General features: G+C 30.6%; 2 protein-coding genes and 1 pseudogene across 3 annotated transcripts; 1 reads left to right on the top strand and 2 right to left on the bottom strand.

The window, feature by feature from the left end:
* The first annotated feature begins 617 nt into the window (after positions 1-617).
* On the top strand, positions 618-3,697 carry LOC100786697 (uncharacterized). The gene is made up of 2 exons (XM_041008150.1): positions 618-1,184; positions 3,094-3,697. Exon 1 carries the CDS (start codon positions 794-796, stop codon positions 1,118-1,120), a length of 327 nt encoding a protein of 108 aa, XP_040864084.1. The 5' UTR covers positions 618-793; the 3' UTR covers positions 1,121-1,184; positions 3,094-3,697.
* Positions 3,698-4,741: 1,044 nt separating this feature from the next.
* PT11A (prenyltransferase family protein PT11a) lies at positions 4,742-14,708 on the bottom strand. Of its 2 annotated transcripts, XM_003542543.5 has the most exons (14): positions 14,552-14,708; positions 14,408-14,458; positions 11,732-11,788; positions 10,667-10,923; positions 10,447-10,530; positions 10,287-10,361; positions 9,811-9,894; positions 9,623-9,712; positions 7,417-7,518; positions 6,793-6,888; positions 6,620-6,691; positions 6,437-6,535; positions 5,495-5,599; positions 4,742-5,098 (listed from the first exon to the last, which is right to left on the bottom strand). In XM_003542543.5, exons 1-14 carry the CDS (start codon positions 14,601-14,603, stop codon positions 5,057-5,059), a joined length of 1,266 nt encoding a protein of 421 aa, XP_003542591.1. In that variant the 5' UTR covers positions 14,604-14,708; the 3' UTR covers positions 4,742-5,056. The 2 variants fall into 2 exon arrangements, with proteins under 2 accessions (XP_003542591.1, NP_001353920.1); NM_001366991.1 differs by lacking the exon at positions 11,732-11,788 and having other exon boundaries at positions 4,778-5,098; positions 14,552-14,671.
* Positions 14,709-16,484: 1,776 nt separating this feature from the next.
* LOC100788841 (protein FAR1-RELATED SEQUENCE 11-like) lies at positions 16,485-19,137 on the bottom strand (annotated as a pseudogene).
* Between the last annotated feature and the right edge of the window lie 445 nt (positions 19,138-19,582).

The raw sequence follows: 19,582 nt of genomic DNA, 5'->3' as shown, positions 1-19,582 counted from the left end.
AATTCATTGCTTTTAGGACTTTTCGGTTTTTCAAGTCAATCTTATGTACAATTATGGTCGAGAATTGTTGGTGTTATTTATACCTAAGGACTGTATCTTGTTCTTGAATGAAATTTGTACAAGCTTGAAGGACAGGTGGATGATTATAATTTGTGATCATGCATCATCCCTAATGATCAGCCATTTTAGTTAGCTCAACCAAATATTAATCATGTTTTGCAAAGTTGTTCTGCATCAACCTTTTGTTATATATTCCGTAGTGCTCTTCATATTCTAAATTCTCTTAAATCAAAGAGGCTCCTCGTCCTATATATTTTGCTGACACATGTACCATGAATGGGATTTTAATTAGTTTTTCTTAGAAACGAAGGCAGAGGAATAATTTAATTATAATTTAAATTTTAATCCCCCGTGACACTCACACAACAAGGGAAAAGGAAAGCCATGCCCTAAAACAAGCAAAGTCAAAACCAAGACCATTCCCATTTAATAATGCAGATAAACCAACTCTTTCCCATTTTAAATTTTGGATCATACACTCAACCCTTTGTGCACTTGACAATTTTATAAACCTACTTTCTTGAAGGAGCCATTTCAACCCCCACATAAAACTATACCCACTCCAACAACAACCATCTCATTTTATCTATATCTATATATATTCCTCTAAAACTATAGATATTATTACATTGGCATTTTAAGAGGGATATATCTTTTTTTTCTTTCAAAAATAAAAACCTTCAAGAAGCTGAGAAACCAACAAAAGGGTGCATAAATTGTTGACGATTCAGACATGGCTTGTGGGTGTTCATCAACAGCAATGGCAGAGAAGATTTCATGGAACTGTGCTGTATTTGTGGCACTTATGCTGGTGTTGAGTAGCTGCGAGTCAAACACAAGTGACTTCACGACTCAGATGATGTTTCATGAAAGTGTCAGCAATAGCAACAACAAAGCGTGTGATGAGATTTACGTGGTTCGTGAGGGAGAGACACTACAAACAATCAGCGAAAAATGTGGGGATCCTTATATTGTTGAAGAGAACCCACATATCCATGACCCTGATGATGTTTTCCCTGGCCTAGTTATCAAGATTAATCCTTTCACCAATAGAGCATAAAATGTTTCAATTTGGGACAATGTTTTTCTACCCAAGGTTCTGCCATGTGATAAAGAGGTTACAGGTAAATCTTTGTTAATTTGTAGAAAGAGCATCTCATGTATGAATTATTACGTAACCAGTTACGGTTTCAATTTCCGTGCGAATTGCTCGTCTTTAGAAGGATGGAAGCATAATACATCAAATCAAAGTGATTATGAACTTCCACCTCAATTTTTTCTGAACTCTTTGTGATTTTGTATGAGAGCACATACTGTAGTGAAGTTCTTGTGTAAAATATATATAGGTAAAAAGGTGCATATAAAAAAACTGGAGAAAAAATCAATTTTTTAAATAGATTTCGATATCTTGAGAAATTAATTCTTTTCTCAATTGAAGATACCGGGTTAAAATTATAAAAATAAAAATAGAAGAGTGACACAAAGGAGAGGAATGAGAGCACTGTGTGATAAATATCTACCTATATGTTGTATGAACTTTCGTTAGAGACGTTAATGAAAAAATTGAAGAAGAAATAGAATCCAATTATTTCACATCACCTTTTGTACGCCTTCGTATTTATTAAATTGAGCCTTTTCATTTTTGGTCTTTCAACTGAACTGACATTTATAAGTAGTTTAAAGAGAATATATAAAAACGTGAAGAAAGACATTTTTCTTTTAAATGGTCATGGTATTTCGTCTAACAACTGAAGCTAAGAGGTTGGTTGAAGCTGAGTTTGGATACTCTTCTATTTCTGCAGCATGATTTTTTCTACAATCAAAATTTGATCGTGTGTCACATCCTCTCTCTTCCTTTAATTTTTGTGCAATAATCAATAAGAAGCTACTAAAATTTTTCAATGGAGTAGAATAAATCAAATGGCTAATTAAGATTAAACAAGGAAACAACTAAATGCATGGATCAAGGATGAAAGAGCAAGAACTCGTTGGGCGGATCTGTAGCAAATTAGGTGAATGATGAATCCCTTGCACCCATGTTGAGCTTGTTTTTGATTGATTGACTTGAATCCTGAGCTTGTAAAGTCATATCTCCATCTACCTTGTCTTAGGTTGTAGGAGAGCATTATGGTTCAAAGAAAATTTGTCCCAAATTTGGGGGAGATTATTGGGTGAAGATAAGAGTGGTAAGACAAATAACAACCACACTGAAAAGTGTAAAGAAACAGCAAATAAAAGCTGCTAAAATAAAATTAAAAAAGAAGAAGAAGAAGAAATTTCAAGAATAAAGGTTGTGTGGGCTGTTATTTGAAGCTTAGTGCCTTAAATATTGAAAGACAAGTAATAGAGCTGGAATAAAAGAGAAAAAGAGTTGATCTAAGGATGAATGCTCTCCTAGAATCTAAGCTTTTGCATCCTAGAAAAACCATGAATTGTTTGCAGCTTAGCCTCATTACAAGCCAAGAAAAGTCCTTCGGATTCAATTTGTGTGTTTGTGACTGTATGGCATGAGATGAAATGCAAAAGTTAAGACTTATGTTGGTTGTTGATTGATAAATAGCCTAAACTCTTGTGCTTAAGTGAAACAGTGATCGTGAAGCTTTGGCTTGATGATCCTTCCTTGATATCTGTCTTGCTTGCTAACTTGTTTCACTTGTGTTGCTTAATAATCATGTTCCTATCTTTGAAAATTTGCATATCTTGTGAAAAGCTGTTAGTTGAAGCATTGTATACCACTTGTGGCATGTGATTGAATGCTTGGAAACAAACACGATTTTGAATAACCACTGTGAGCTTGTCACTTGAGGACAAGTAAACTGTTCTTTCTTTGCTTGAGGACAAACAAAACTGTAAATTTAGGGGAGTTGTTAGTTGTCATTTATGACTAGCTTTTGTGTTGAAAAGCTTTATGAAAATCATGTCTTTTCCCCAATTTATAGTTCTTTTTGTAGGTCTGTACATATTTTTAGGTTTAGTTTGATTTTTATGCAGAGATATTCCCTTTAATGTGAATTAATGTGTTTTCAACTTCAGTTTCAGGTGAAAAGATGAAGAATAAGAAGGTTGTTGTGGCTGGTGTCTCGCTAAGCAAGGCTTGTGCGCTTAGCGAGAATCATTTGCTATGTGAGACAATCAGCCCGCTTAGCGAGTGAGGAGAATTTGGAAGAGAATCTGCCATGCATGCACGCGCTCAGCGCACCATCAGCTCGCTTAGCGAGTAGTTTGTCTCTTCTGATGCTAAGCGCGCCCAACTCGCTCAGTGGAAAATCACTTACTCGCGCTTAGCGCGAAAATGACACTAAGCGAGCCTTCGAGGACAAAAAGTCCTTAAAAGCTGAAGTTGGCGTAAAAAAAGGGAGTCTTTAGCTGGTGAAAGGATAGAGATATACGTGATAGATGTAACAGGGCAAGAGAGCACCAAAAAGCTCAACTTTCAAGAGGATTCTAGGTTTTAGAGCGATATTTAGGTTCTTAGAGGTGGAGGAGACATCCCCACTGTGTAATCTGGACTTTGCTTCCAAAACCTCCTATTGTACTTGAAAGGTGATAACTTGCCATGAAAGGCTAAAGCTTTTGTTGGGAATTTCTGCTGAGTCTTGATGTAAATACTTTTTATTATATATTTAATGTTGTTTTAACGTGTTCACTGTTTCTATCTACACTTAATTCTTGCATGCTTTTGGTCTTATCATCCATTTGTGTGTAAAGTTAGGATTTTTAGCATTGGGAAATGTTTTGAATCCTTAGAACTGGATAGAGCAGGGCTAGATAACTGTATTGTTTGGACAATAGAGTGCAGGGACTCTAGTTTTTAATATGATGTGACCTTAATGTTGTTCGGTTAGGCTAAGTTCGACGAGGGATCCGAAAACGAAGTTTAATTAGAATTAGCTCATTCACGCGAGACATCAGTATTTGGGATAATTGTCCTCAACATAGAACACAGAAACAACATTAGATAGAGAAAAACTCTTAATTGCATCAAGTCACTCAGTAGAAAAGCCCAACGTTTTAATCATCTACTTAGTCTCGCATTTACTTAGTTAATTTGGTAGTTATCTCTAGAATTGCAACTATATACTGTTTGTAATTCCATTTCATGATATTATACAAATGTCTATTGAATGAACGTTTTTTCGAACGAAACAAACTCCATGTGGATACGATACTCGATTTTACCGTTTTATACTACCTGTATGACTCAATACACTTGCTGATAAAATTTTGCAATTGTCCCTAGGACTGAACACACAACCATGCTAAATTTTCAGTAGGAGATGCTAATTTCGTGTGACCATGATGAAATTTGGCATGACCATGCTAAATTTAAATATGTCTTTTTTTAGCGCAACCGTGCTAATTTGGACCACGTTCGTGCTAAACTCTATGCCGCTAAATTAGAATGTTGTCTATAAATAGAAAAGGAGAATTGAAGTGAGAGTTAGATGTCTTATTACTATTTTGAAAGTAGCATTTTCTGATAGAGTTAGTGACTGAGAGAGAGACTCAGGCTTGGGAAGAACTATGAAATATTACGGTTTATAAAAAAAATGCATGATCAAACTTGTTTTGTGATCTTCTAATCCAATTAATTATATTTAATCAGCCTTTGTGCAATTTATCATTTTCATCAATTTGATTCCTATATGATCAACAAGGAAATAAATTAGGGAAAATTGGGTAAATAGTGCAAGGCCATTATCTTTAATTTAATTAATTTAAGATGCAAAGTATATTCATGTTCGGACTATATTCGAACTTGGGTTCACTGTAACTATTGTTCCTTGTCCTTAAATGAACATATTTGCGCATCATCAACCTCAACATGATACACTAAGTCTTCACACAATTGAAGAAAGACCTTAATAATATAAAAAATTTAAATTTAGGGAACACATATCTTTGGAGTTTTTATTGTTTTAATAATTTTTAGATGATCCATGTTATTTATTAGCTGTATCTGTTGTGAACATTGTTTTATCCTTCAGTGATATCCTTATCTAATGAAAGCCAAGAGAAAGTACGCTGCATACAACAACTGCAAAGAGAAACAAGGCATCATTACTTGGCAATGTTCCATTTAATTTGTATGAAACAAAACATAATATAATTAGTAAAAAATGAAAATAAATATATAGATAATATGGAAATAATTCACATGCCAGTTGTTCCGTTCTCTGAACGATGTTGAATTTTTCACTAGAAGATGAAATAAGACTGAAATATGATTAAGTGCATCATCTTAACCATAGAAATTCATGTTCACAAAAAATAAATTCAATATGATTATGTGTTGTATTTCATTTGGAAATTGAAAGTTAATAAAAATCAACCTTATTTATCAAAACATTGAAAAAGTTATTAGATAGCCATTTCTTTTAAATAATAGTCTTGATATTAAACTCAAATGGTAAATGGACTTCAAGAGAATTACCTTCCAGATCAACATATAGAAGGATCTAGTGGAAGCTGGGCTTGTTAAATCTACATACTGGGTTTGGTACCAGAGAATTGAAGCAAGAACAGCATTTCCTAGACCCTAAAACATTGGCACCAAATACATTTTAAACATTGTTGGAAAGTTTAATAAGTTTATTTTTATTTACAGCGATTTGTAAGAAAATTGATATATGCTTTCTCCAAAAAGAATGCCTTATTTAAAACTCAATTTTTTCCCTTGACACTACTATCAAGATTATAAAATTAAAATAATTTATGCAATAAAGATAACTTTCCTAGGGAAATATTTCTTCATTTAACTATAGATATATGGCATATCATAAGCTCGTAATATTAAACAAAATGGAGTCTACTACACTCTAGTAAACTTTGTGTATATATAGGCAGGTTCAAAGCGAAAAAGAAATTATATGTACTGTCTATCAATTTTCTAGCTTAGAACCTAGGACCTTAATTAGTTGGGAGCATTGTCATTTTTTCTTTCTTTCTATTTTCTCCTATTTTCTTGGCAAAAAATACAATCTCACTTGTTGGATGGTGATTATTCTTATCAAACTCACTAGTCTAAAGATTTTCTTGTAGAAATGGCAAGGAAAAATAAATAGAATAGTTATAATAATAAAAGTTATATTAATATTGATGTGAAAGCTGTGTCACAAAAGATAAAAAAAATTATTTTTTATTATATTGAGAATAATAAAGAAATAATTCGTGATATTTTTTTTAAAAATCAATCCTAAGATAACCTAAGTCTCCCTAGATTAATTAATAAACCCTAGACAAAGATATTATAATACATTTATTTTATATTGTAACACTTGTTAGTCAAATTACATCAAACCCCCATTCTGAGGTGCAAAACAAATAATTTCAACACACCTATAAGTAGGACCTATAGATGTAATAAGCATATTACCGTGACAATTTTCATCCAGAGGCAAGCAGAAGATGTCACTCCTGCTAGGAGGGCAACTCCGAAAGCCATTTCAAAAAGGGAAACACAGATCCAAAATACCTGACAAAGATTAATTAGGAACAACCAAGAGTTGTACATGAGGGCATAACAAATTCTACTAAGATGTTGCATTTGAAAAAATACCTGTTTTTGACCTAAACGTGCTGAAAAAGAATGGATGCCAAATTTTTTATCTCCTTCGACATCAGGTATATCCTATATAAATCCAATAAAAGGTTTTACATTAGGTAAACATACATTAACCAAAAGCTTGATTTTGGAAAAAAATAATGTTCTAAGAAAATAGAAGCCTTTACCTTGGACAATGCTATACCTATAGAGTATAAACTCAAGAATACAACGGTAACAATCAACGATCTTGGAAAGATAGCTGGCCTCTTGAACACAAACGTCTGGACATTGTTATATATGAATTAGCAATTAATAAAAAAAATATATAGATTCCTTTAATTAATAACATGAAAGGGTTGTTAAATAGTATGCCATTCATAAGGCTATTTGAAAAAAAAAATAGTACATAAAGAGGGCGGTCTCAAATGATAACTCACGAGTCACGACTTAATGTAACTATTCGTAACTTATTGACAGTTAGTCGGTTATAGACTCTCTATTCCCATTATTTAGGTGAGACAGTTATAGCTACCATAGTTAGATTTCAATTAATATACATATCAGACTAGAGCAATGAAAGTGAATCTCATTCTTTTATCTGCATATTAAATTTTCTTTGAACTTTTTCATTAACATCTCATGATTTAGTTATGATGGCTGAATTCAAATAAGTGATATTGTATCAAATGAAGTCAACCCTAAAAACTTGGGATAAAGATTTGTTATTATTCTTACGTGCATATAAGTTAGTACATGCTCATCCAGAACTAAAGGTGGATAAAAAGCACAATAAAGGTATAGGACAAAACCTGCATGTGGAGGAAAAACGTAATTGGAAATATAATTGCCCAACTAGAAAACATCAACATTGCTGCGATAAGTGGATATCTCTTCCATCTCAGCATGGGTACCTGAAAAGTTTATAAATAGTGTTATCATCATCAATCAAATTATTTTTCAAATGAGTCTTGCTTGATTGGTTTATTTGTTAGAAAATATTCATATATGTTTATGTATTTATATAGTGAATTTTAATGGTAAATGTGTTTGTTTAAAAGAATTTTAAATGTTTTGGCTAAAAAATATCCAAACAAAATATTTCACAAATAAAAGTAATTAAAATAAATAAACTTAGGCCGAAAATAAGGGATAAATCCGCGTTGGAATATTAGTGAAATGAAGTCTCACATCGTATAAGAATGAGAAGTTTGAGTACCATATAAGTGAAGACAAAACTCATAAACAAGAAACTTAAGGTTTTGGATTAAGGTATAGTGACAGATTCACTTATATGGTTGATCATGGTCTATTGGTATAAATCTCCCTGACGTTTACCCCCTTGATTATACAACAATTGGTATTAGAATCGATGGTTCGACTTGGTGACCGACTTAGACGAGTAAGATAACGATGATATATGCTAGGCTTGAGGCGTCTTCCATGGATGGAGCGGTGGTACAAGTATCTAGAGTATGTGAGCTCTAATGGCCACCATGGAATACTTGTGGATGATAATGACTTTTGCTCGAGGGGGAGACTACCATCTTAAAGAGACTCACACTTGAGGGGGAGATTGTTGGAGTACAAGTATGAAGTAAAATATCACATTGTGTAAGAATGAGAAGTTTGAGCATCAAATAAGTGAAGACAAGACCCATAAAGCCGAGTTTTAAGGTTTTGGGTTAAGGTGTTGTCAAGTTCACTTATATGATTGCTCATGACCCATTGGTGTAAATCTCTCTGGTGTTTATCCCCCTTGGTTTCTCAATAATTGGTGTCAGAGTCATGTTTGATTTGGTGACTGACTCAAACGAGTAAGATGACGACGGTGGATTCATGGACATGGTGATCCTTTGCATCGAAAGTCTTTCTTGCAAGTGAGTCCATGCATGGAGGTCAGGTAGTGGGTCCCAGTAGTGTTGTAGCAGTGCAAGGTTCTCTAGAGCATGTTGGCAACAATGGCTAGACGAGCTAGGGTAGCCACGGTTAAGCTCTACGGGTCACTATTGGATACTCGTGGATTGAAAATGGCTTTCACTCGAAGGGTAGACTACCATGTGGAAGAGACTCACACTTGAGGGGGAGATTGTTGAAGTACAAGTGTGAGGTGAAGTCATACACCATGTAGGAATAAAAAGGTTGAGCACCATATAAGTGAAATGGAAGACTCATAAACATGAGTCTTAAGGTTTTTAGTTAAAGTTTGGGGTTAGGTTAACTTATATGATTGTTCATGACTTATTGGTATAAATCTCCTCGACGTTTATCCCTCTAGTTACAAACAATTGGTATGATTATCGAAGTATAAGTGTGAGGTAAAATTTCACATTGTATAGGAATGAAAAAGTTGAGTATCATATAAGTGAAGACATGACCCATAAATCAGAACCTTAAGGTTTTAGGTTAAGGTGTAGTGTCAGGTTTAGTTATATGATTTCTCATAGTTCATTGGTGTAAATCTCTTTAGTATTTACCCTCTCAATTTCCCAACAACCCATAACATTGCAACCCAGATAATTGTCCAACCTATCTTATTTCCCAATATTTTAATGGTAAATGTCTGCTCTAGATAATTACACATCCTATCTTATTTATATCCAAAAAATAATATTTCACAAATAAAGTAATTAAAATAAATAAACTTAGGCTGACCACGAGGGATAGATCCGAAAGATTGCAACCTAAGGGAGCGTTAATTTTATATATTATTTTTTATTTTCTCGAAAATATAAGGATCAGAATATTTATTTTCATTTTTATTGTGAGATAATAAAATAATTATTATTAAATATACAACACATTTCTTTAAAATACTAAAAATAGCATTCTCATGTTATATTTTCAAGAAATTTTTTTTTAAAATTAAAGAAATAATTCGTGGAACAAATACACCCTAAGACTTAGGATAAAGATTGACACATGTAGATGTTGACTCGATACTTTATTTGTTTGATACTTATGCCTTAAAACATTGTAAGGGAAAAAAGAAGTTATATGCAATTGAAAAGAACTCACATTGACTGAATAGCCAGTCCATGGCAAAAAGCACAATATAAGACTCCAAATCAATGGTCGAGAACCTATAATCGAGCTAAGCCAAAAACTCTGTAAAAAAGAATAAAATAATCAGTCCCCGTCTAGTTTGTCAATGAAGCTCATCTTGAAAAATATTATAGTATAAAGGGATGGATCTATATTGGTACCAGAACTGCAGATGATACAACAATAAAGACACCATTTGTAAATGATAATTTGCCAGATGGCAATGGAAGATATGGTTTGTTTATCTGCAATAAAACATACAACATAGAATAGTAATAAGACAAACAATAGATTACGTACTTCAAATTAAAAGTTTGTAAGCTATGATAGGTTGCATGTTCTAATCATTATGTCAAAGGATACAATAATTAGGGAGGCTTGACAAACGAAATTATAAAAAGGATTTAAGTAATAAAAAATATATATAGTGTTAAACTTGTTGCATATGAGCAAATATGCTCCACTGTACACCTAGTCTTTATGTGTTTCAGAATATTTGACTTTAGATAATCTAGACAATAATTTTGTTGCTATCATATTATTATTTTTTATGCAACAATATAGAAGCCTAAAAGACATGAAAAAAAGTAAATGATTATTGATCCAAATTATTTATTACTAGTAGTAAGTTTCGTACCTTGTCTATTTCAAGGTCAAACACTTGATTCACACCATTAATATAAAGATCCATAAAAAAGTGAGCTACCAAAACCTGAAACATTTTAAAAACTCAAAATAGTTAAAGGATAGTTTACCATTAGTTATTTAAAGAAGAAAAAACATGTTTTGAGTCTGACCTGTAACAAACCAACAAAGAATAATGGAGATATATCTGATAGTTTCTCTACCGCAAGGAAAGATGCGGAAATTGTGCACAATGTCTGGCCAAAGACAAATTAAATTGACATTTAAAACATTAATGATATTACTATCATCCAAATGAACAGATTTAGTTAATATTAACCATAATATTTGAGGATTATTTATGAGAATAACACTAGAAAAGTTTGAACTTACTCGGGCAATCATTGAGTAAGGATAGCAAAAATAGTACAAAATAACCAAGAAATTTTTGACAGAGTCAAAAATATTTTTGGGGCTAGAAGCAAGAGATTCGGAACCAGAAGGTGCAGGGGCTGCTTTCACAACATATTTTATATTGCTTTCTTTATATGTAGGCCCTCCTTCATTGCATTTGTATTGATGATTCAAACTAGACTGTTGGGACCTCAAAAGATTATATTCTATTCGAGTTTTCCTTTTGTGTTGTAAACCTACAGCACCAAATGATGGATGTAGTATTAGTGGCCATACACAACAAAACAGTTCATTCTTATTTTCAAATTGATTTAACCAATTGATCATGGTGAGATGATGAATCGAGAAAGAATATTCAAATTTAAAATTGAAATAAGAGAAGTCATCACCAAAATTGATGTTTTTTTATAGAAAAAAACATTAAAAAGTCCCTTAATATGGAAATTTTGGTTTTTAGAAACAAAGTCAGATTCATTAGTCATTCACACACATGAAAGCATATTAGTAAGTTGCGATGTTTATTATAAAAAAACATATCGCTAATTGATCATGCAAACTTAACAATTTTGAAAATACGAATAGTTAAAAGAAAATTGATTTTTTTTAACATAAATAGAATTATCCTTTGGAAAAAAATACTTCCATATTTCGGTAGGTGCTTGAAGAATTAATGTCACATAGTTTTGAAAATACTTGGTTATAACTTTAACTTTGAAAAAGTGGTTTCTTTCTACTAATATACCAGATGAATGAAATAATGCTAAATATTGAGATACTCAAGAAAGTTTCTTTCTTTTTTTTGAAAGACAGAAATATTATTGCTAAAAAAAGTTTAAATACAAAGCACATAATGTTGCCAGAAGACACCAAGCTAAATCGCAACCCTTGAGGGTGCATCATCAACCAAAAGAAAGGCTATCTAAATCAATGCTTCAAAGAAAAAGAATTTGTGAACCATGAGAACAAGGACTCAATGTTATTTAAAGGGATAGGGGGAACTGATAAAAAAAGAAGAAGAAGGGATGGGGACTATGTGGGACATACTTGGATAGTTAATGTTGTTAGTGGAATGTTTCCAGCGCCAGAGATTTCCACCTACAACTATCATGGTTCCTCATATTAGCAAATAATTTTCTAATGAAAAATGGACCAAACTAGGACATATATATAGGTAGCATTTGTGCGTACTGAACAGGCATTAGGTGAAGAAGACATAACAAGCGCACGATCCATGGAAACTTAACTCACTAACAACAAAAAGCACTCTCTATATATAGAACAAATAAAGAAACACAAATCCCTATATATAGTGGAGACGAGAGGAATGAAATATTATAATTTATTATAGACTTAGACTCGACAAATTTTTTTTATTGTCCACCTTCCGTATACAAATAATTTCAGCATAACCCAATAATATAGTTGTCTTTGGTGTGTGTGTATATATATATATTTGGTATATATATATTTATATATATATATATATATATATATATATAATACTTATAAAAATATTTATATTTTTTTACTAATAATGTAATAAAGTTTCCACATAAAAAATAAGAATAAAATTAAGATATGTGTCTGTTTATTGTAAATTGAATTAATCTTTATTGATATAAAGAACAATATTCTAAAGTCACTAAAGTCATGAAAAAAAAAAAATAACACCTATGCCGCCGAAATAGTGTAATGCCATCTAATTAGCTAATTTCCATTTCATGGAAATTGTGAAGAAAGAGGAATTAGGTCAAGTCAAGCAGTATGGAAATTTTCAATGTACACCTTATATTTAATTAGGCTGGGTCAAACGAATTGTTTGGTGGGAGAGAAGGAGAGAAGAAAAAAGAAAAAAAAATATATTTAAATTTAAAGTAAAGAGATAAAAAATATGAGATTCATATATATATATATATATATATATATATATATATATATATGAAAATGATTCTTTTATGTGAGAATGAGAACGATTATTTTTATCTGTTAGATTAAAATGAAAAATTAAAATTAAATATTTTAAATTTAAATTAAAATTTCATTTAATCATAAAATTTCTATAGATTACCATACAAAAAATAAAATATTTTAAATATTTAATTTACATCAATATTATCACCATAATCATTACTATTGCTACAACCACTATTATCATGATTATCACCGCCATCATTACCAACATGATCGTTATTATTGTCACTGTCACTACTGTTTTGATTGTCATCATAATTATTGTTGTCGTCATCAATATTATCGTCATTGTTAGCACTGCCATTAGTGACAATGAAGGCGAGCGTGACAATGATGGTCATGTTGATGGTGACGACGATGATCATGGTGACAATAGTTGTGATGACGATCTTTACATAAATTAAATCTTTAAAATATTTAATTTTCTGTTTGGTCTAATAGAGATTTTATGGTTAAATGAAATTTTAATTTGAATTTAAAATATTTTAATATTAATCTTTCATTTTAATCTAACAAATGAAACTTATTATCATCATCTTCTAAAAGGGTCATTCTCATGTGATAAGTAAGATATATATATTTATATATATATATATATAAAGACACACACGAGAAATAATCAAACTAAATCGATGTAACTTTGATCACTATTACATCATTTTTATAACTTAATATATAATATGATTGTGATTTTTATTAATTCAACTGTTGAATTATATCTCATCATCTATGTCAAATTTTATCAAAATTGAACAATAAAAATACAATCAAATTATTCATGTTTTAGTATATTTTAAAATATTTATATTACGTTAATTTTAATTTATATGAACGAGGTAACAATAATTTTGAATTAATATAAAATTATATATATATAATTAATGTGAAAAGAACTTTCAATCAAATGTTGTTGAATATTAAGAAAATATTATTCAAATAAAATTATAAAATAATATAATAATTGTCAAGAAGACATGTATAATTTGATTTCTTTTATATATATATATATATATATATATATATATATATATATATATATATATATATATATATATGAACCGGTCAAAGATCCGGAAAAAATTAACAAGAAATGGATTCCCAGTGTATCCATACATAGTATTTAATATGATATTGTTTTCACTTTAAAAAATAAAAAAGTAAACCAATGGTGTTTTATTACTTTTTGTATTTTCGACATGAAGTTGTGATAATGGACATTATTCTGTATCTGTGAAGTACCTAAATATTGTAATATACTTCATTTGATTTTTTATTTTATTTTTTCTGTATACTTTGAAGTTTAAGAACAAGTAAATATGTTGTTTTAGTTTTTAATTTATAGTATTGTAAAATTATGAAATTATGTTTTCTTAATATATTTATGTTTTCTTTAATTTTTATTTTACTTTATTGGTATTGGTAACCAACTTTCTATCATTAAACTTTAAACTATACTGCTTTGAGCAGTTTAATGAACAGTTTAAATTTACGAACATATATTTACGCAGTCCAACTTGTGCTCTTATATTGACAAATGACAAATGGTTTTTCTAATTTATTATTATAATATTTTATGATTAAAGATATAATAAACAGGCTATCTTGATCGAGCGATCTTGTAATGGAAAATTCAGTTTGAAACATTTTGTGTTTATCGCAGCAAATGAACAGATAAAATGCGGCATACTCAAATAGTTAACGTAATGATAACAAATTAGAATAAAGGAATAGAGGATGAGAGACACATACTTGCATAGTAAATATTCTTTGTGGAATGTTTACTCCTCCAGAGATTTCCACCTACAATTAATTACCATTGGTTTCTCTCATATTAGGCAATAAATAACTTTATAACAAATAATTGACCAAATACTCAAGGAGAAAAATAGGTACCAGTTGTAACTGAACCAGCATTAGGAGAAGAAAAAAGAGGCACCGAACCCATGGAAACTGAACTCACTAACAGCACAATGCACTTTCTATACAATAATTAAACACCTAACACACCCTTGCAGCTTAGGAGACGCAGGGAAGAGAGATTTTATACACTAGACTCGATATGATTTTTTGATTTATATGCAAAAATTCAAACACTCATCTTCCATGGTCAATCTTTTGAAAACAATTAAGTAGAATATTATAACAAAAGAATAGTTGTCAAAGTAATTGAACCAAGCAAAGATAAAAAAGAACTGCAGGCGCCGAAGTATTTGACAAATTTCGTTACGAAGTATATAATTAATCATAGATTTTATGGTAGGACGAAGTCGTCATATGTAACTAATATCTTATATCTGACTAATATTTTATTTTACTTATGTGCATCTCAAAGGTTTTTTATGTGCCTTCTTCTCCTATCTTAATTCATTCATGTTGTAAGTTAAATATCTTTGGGTATTAAATAATTTTTCTATTTTTTTTTTAATTTTGACTGAACAATTTATGGTTTGTTCTGATTAATTATAAATTTATTTCGTTGGCTAATATTTTTCCATTTGTACTTAGGTTATTTGAAGGCACGGGCTAACAGTAATAGTTTTTTTTTAATATTTATTTATTAACCGATCAATTATGTAGTTATTTTTCTGTCTCTTATTGTCTCATAACTTAATGTTCTTGATTTTTTTCCCGTATTTTCTGTTGAGACCTCCATTCTTTTCTTTGTGTGGCCTTATTTTGGTTACTATATGTAATGTTTTATGAATTTTTATTGTAGATTAAATGTGGACAAATAGTTTATGCTTTGTAATTTTTGTGTGTATTATTTTCTTTAATTTAATGAGGTACATATTATCCAATCATATAATCGTTTGATTCACATATTTTATTGTACATCATTTCTTTTATTTTGAACAATATCAAATAATATATAATATTAACACGTTATTTTAAAATCATACTTTATTAACTACATGTACATGTAGTTCTATATTAATTATTCAAACTTTTCAATCAACTAGGAATATCAGCACGGGCATCTCACTAGGGTGTTTTTAAATGTGAATACTTGTTATTTTCAATAGTCATTATTTTGAATGTATGACCGACACATATACTTAAACAGTACAATATATTTGATTAAGATTTTTGTGCATATTTAAATATTAAAAACTTATAAATATAAAATAGTATTTTATTTTTAGATCATTATTGTTTTAAAGTTATAATATTGTATTTTAAAATATTTTTATTATGCATTATTTAGTTATTATTATTATTATTATTATTATTATTATTTTAATATTATTGTTGTTATGTATTAGAAGTTTTCATTTATCTATTTATGTTAAAAATATCAAATAATATGAACAGGCTCAAGACTGAAGACAAATGGTTTAACATAATTGATAAATAATTATATTTACTAAGCATATTGACAGGTATTTGATTTCTTGATATGGGTGCTGTTAACATGTGCCCTTAGGGCACATGTTAATGTGTAATAAATGATGGTTGGTCCCCACTTATTATACTTTGGAAAAAACAGCATCATAAATGTGTCTCATAAAAAATTTAAAGACAAAATTACCCTCAACTATATGACACACATAGTGTGCTTTTGAACTTCCTACTTTAAATACACGCGCCTCAAAATTGCTAAATTGAAGAGTTTCTTTTTTTCTGACTTTTTTGTCTCTTTACTGAGTATGAAGCACCTGCGTAGCATCTTTTGCAAAATAAAAGTATTTTTTCATCCCTTCATTAACATTGCTGGAATTTTTTAATTTAAATAAATAATAAAAACTAATTCAAAATATATTAGCAACTCAAATGAAATAATACCATTCCAATACAAAAAATATCCAAAAAGAGGTTCAAATGTTTAATTAAAATAAAAAACTCATAAAAAATAGATCCAGGGCCTTCATGCCTATGCCAACATCAGCTTTCTTTTCTAAACTCTGAAGTATCATTCCACATGCTACATTGCCAACATATTCCTGTTAGAAACAAAGGGTAGAAACAAACAAAATATTATTAATTATCGGATATACATAATCCTACAAAAGTATATTAAACTAGAAATCTAAAGAATTTAATAAATGAAATGAAAAAATATGTACCTAAACTTTTGGAAGAAGAATTGGATTTAAATTTGCATCTTTACAAATTTTTTTCTTCTTGTTTGTGTGACCAGAAAATTGAGTATTTTCTTTTAGAGGACATGTAACAATATTATGTCCTACATCTTTGCACAATCCACAAGTATTCATGTTATGTGATAGCTCTTTTCCACCTTTAAGACGTCTTCGTTTGGGACGACCTTTTGTTTTGGAAGGTGGAGGACAGTGAACAACATCGACTTGTTCCTCAAAGACAACATTGACTTGTTGGGGATCTACTTCATCATCGTCATGTGATGTTTGAAGCCGCCATCGTGACGGCAAGTAGTTAGAAGGGATTTCATGACAATCTTTATGAAGAAAAATACTGAGAATGTGACGACATAATATACCCCAAAACTCAAAATACTTGCAACTACATGTAGCTATTTTACCATCCCAAAAGACCATGTGTTTTCTACTATTAGCATCTTTATAATACCGCAACACAAATTCATTACCATTTTCATGATGAATTGAATATTGGGTGGACCTTTCAAACTCCTCTTGAAACTTCTGAAAAGCAAATCTTGTAAGAACACCATGAGCTTGCTCTTGCAAGGGTGACATAAGCTTCAAGTTAATTCTTTTGCACTTTTCTAACATTATGTCATGGTCTTCTTTTTGCTTAATATCATCAATCGCTACATCAACCTGAAATTAATTTAAATTAATCAACGTATAAGATTAGAAGTGAAAAGTACTAATATATTGGCAATTACACCATACCTGCTTTGTAAAGTCACTTAAACTTGTGTGAGAATTTATAAATCTTTTAATAAATGCATTAATACTCTCTGATCTTCCGGTAGTTGTCATCCCACCAAAGAAATGGTCACGAAGATAAGCGAGTGCCCAGTAATTCCTGATTTCATACAATCCTTTCACATGTTTATTTGAGTGCAAGTTATACTTAGCAACAACTTTTGGCCATTGATGCTCAAATTCTTCACATGTCTCCAATTTATACAACTCGTAAAAATCAGAACACCATTTTGAATATTTGTCCCGAAGTATAGCATTAAACCAACTACTAAACTTAAAAGTGATGTGCCATATGCAAAAACTATGTTTTGTTGATGGCAAGTCTTTTGAAATTGCTTCTTTCATCCATGGATCTTGATCCGTTAGTATAGTCTTTGGTGGCTTCTTCATCAAAGATATAAAAGTCTAAAGAAAATTTAGAAGCGTTAAAAAAAGTATTAATTAGAAACTAAGATACCATCATTAAAGAAACAATAATAATAAGCTTAGAAGTTACCTTCATTAACCAACGAAATGCAGATATTGTTTCATTTCGTAAGAGTGCACAACCAAAAAGTACAGTCTTCCCATGACTATTCATACCCACAAAAATCCCAAATGGCATTTCATAAGAATTGACCTTGTATGTAGTATCAAACACAACAACATCACCATATTTTTGGTACCAATCAGAGCAAGAAGCAGGAGACCAAAAAATATGCTCTAACCTTCTCTCTTCATCAAGTGTATATGCATACTGAAATTTAGAGCAACTCTTTTTTGCATCCTCACAGTACTTGAGAAGATCTTTGGCATCATTTCTTTCAACTTTTTTCTTGGTTTTCACAAAAAGATTACGAATGTCCCTTTCAATAAATGGAAGATAACCATGCTTCACATTTTTCTCTAATTCTATGACACGCATCAATTGTCTAACTGAAAGCCCCCCTTCTTTTAACAAGAAAATGCGTTCAATATCATCTTCAGAGATAGTTCGGTTAGCCGGTAAAAAACGCACTTCTGATTGGGTTAGCAAAACATGGTTATGTTCAACAACAAACTTTGTAACTCGCCACTCACTTGGAAATATATCATGAGACTTCTGCAATGAAATTCTTAAATAAGCTTTACATTCACACCTTGTTGATTCTCTGTTTCTCTGTTCTTTTAATGGTTCTATGATTTTCAACGAGCTTCTACCTTCACGATGGCAAAAAAAAATCACGCCTCCTCATAATTCCATTTCGTTTGATGAATCTACCTTTTCGAACAGAGAACCCATGCTGATATGCATACCTCTTATAAAATGCAAATGCTTCTTCCTCGCTAAGAAAAATTTGACCAACAAAAGGAACAATATTTGTCTCATTATAAGTTTCATCTCTATCAACTTCTTCTGCAAATTCATTTATCTCAATATTCTGACTAGAAGACACGATATTTTCTTTCTCATAAGTTTCAATTTCCTCAACTTCTAATACATCATTTGCCACAATATCATGATCAAAATGTTCACTAACTGTTCCTGAATAACCATTCTCTAAAGAAATATCTTCAATTGGATATTCATTTAAATCAACATTTATTTTATCGGTGCTCATATCTCTAGTACTAGTACTACCTTCCCCCATTGTGTTATTTATGGTGCTCATATCTCTAGTACTAGTATTACCTTCACCCATTGTGTTATTTATCATCTATAAATAAAAATAATAAATAGAAAAATATATTACAAAACTCTATATATATATATATATATATATATATATATATATATATATATATATATATATATATATATATATATTTTGCAAGTGTCCAAAAAACACATGTGATTGGCGAGAGCAATGGAGAAAAAAAAAAGCTTGATAAAAGTACCTGATATTGTGCCTTTGAGCTACGAAGAAAAGACTGTGCATGTGGGCTTTGAAGAAAAGACAAATCCATGGTTAATAATTCAATCTATCAATGTGTTTTTCATAAGAGCATATGGTGGTAGAGAGGAATTGAAAAGAAATGTGCAAAGTGGTGGAAGTAGTACAGACTCTCGAACAAATTAGCGGGAAACTAACAAAAT

The sequence above is a fragment of the Glycine max genome, chromosome 13 (genome assembly GCF_000004515.6).
Source record: "Glycine max cultivar Williams 82 chromosome 13, Glycine_max_v4.0, whole genome shotgun sequence".
NCBI classification, from domain to species: domain Eukaryota; kingdom Viridiplantae; phylum Streptophyta; class Magnoliopsida; order Fabales; family Fabaceae; genus Glycine; species Glycine max.
Note: the sequence above shows the minus strand (reverse complement) of the source record. Positions and strands in the feature narration are given on the sequence as shown.

Coding starts and splice junctions, on each gene's coding strand:
- LOC100786697 (XM_041008150.1), top strand. CDS start 794: ATGGCTTGTGGGTGTTCATCAACAGCAATGGCAGAGAAGATTTCATGG.
- PT11A (XM_003542543.5), bottom strand. CDS start 14,603: ATGGGTTCGGTGCCTCTTTTTTCTTCTCCTAATGCTGGTTCAGTTACA. Junction 10,362..10,446: donor TCTTTGTTGGTTTGTTACAG/GTCAGACTCAAA, acceptor AAAATGTTTCAG/GTTTTGGTAGCTCACTTTTT. Junction 7,519..9,622: donor GGACTGGCTATTCAGTCAAT/GTGAGTTCTTTT, acceptor TAAACTTTTCAG/GTACCCATGCTGAGATGGAA.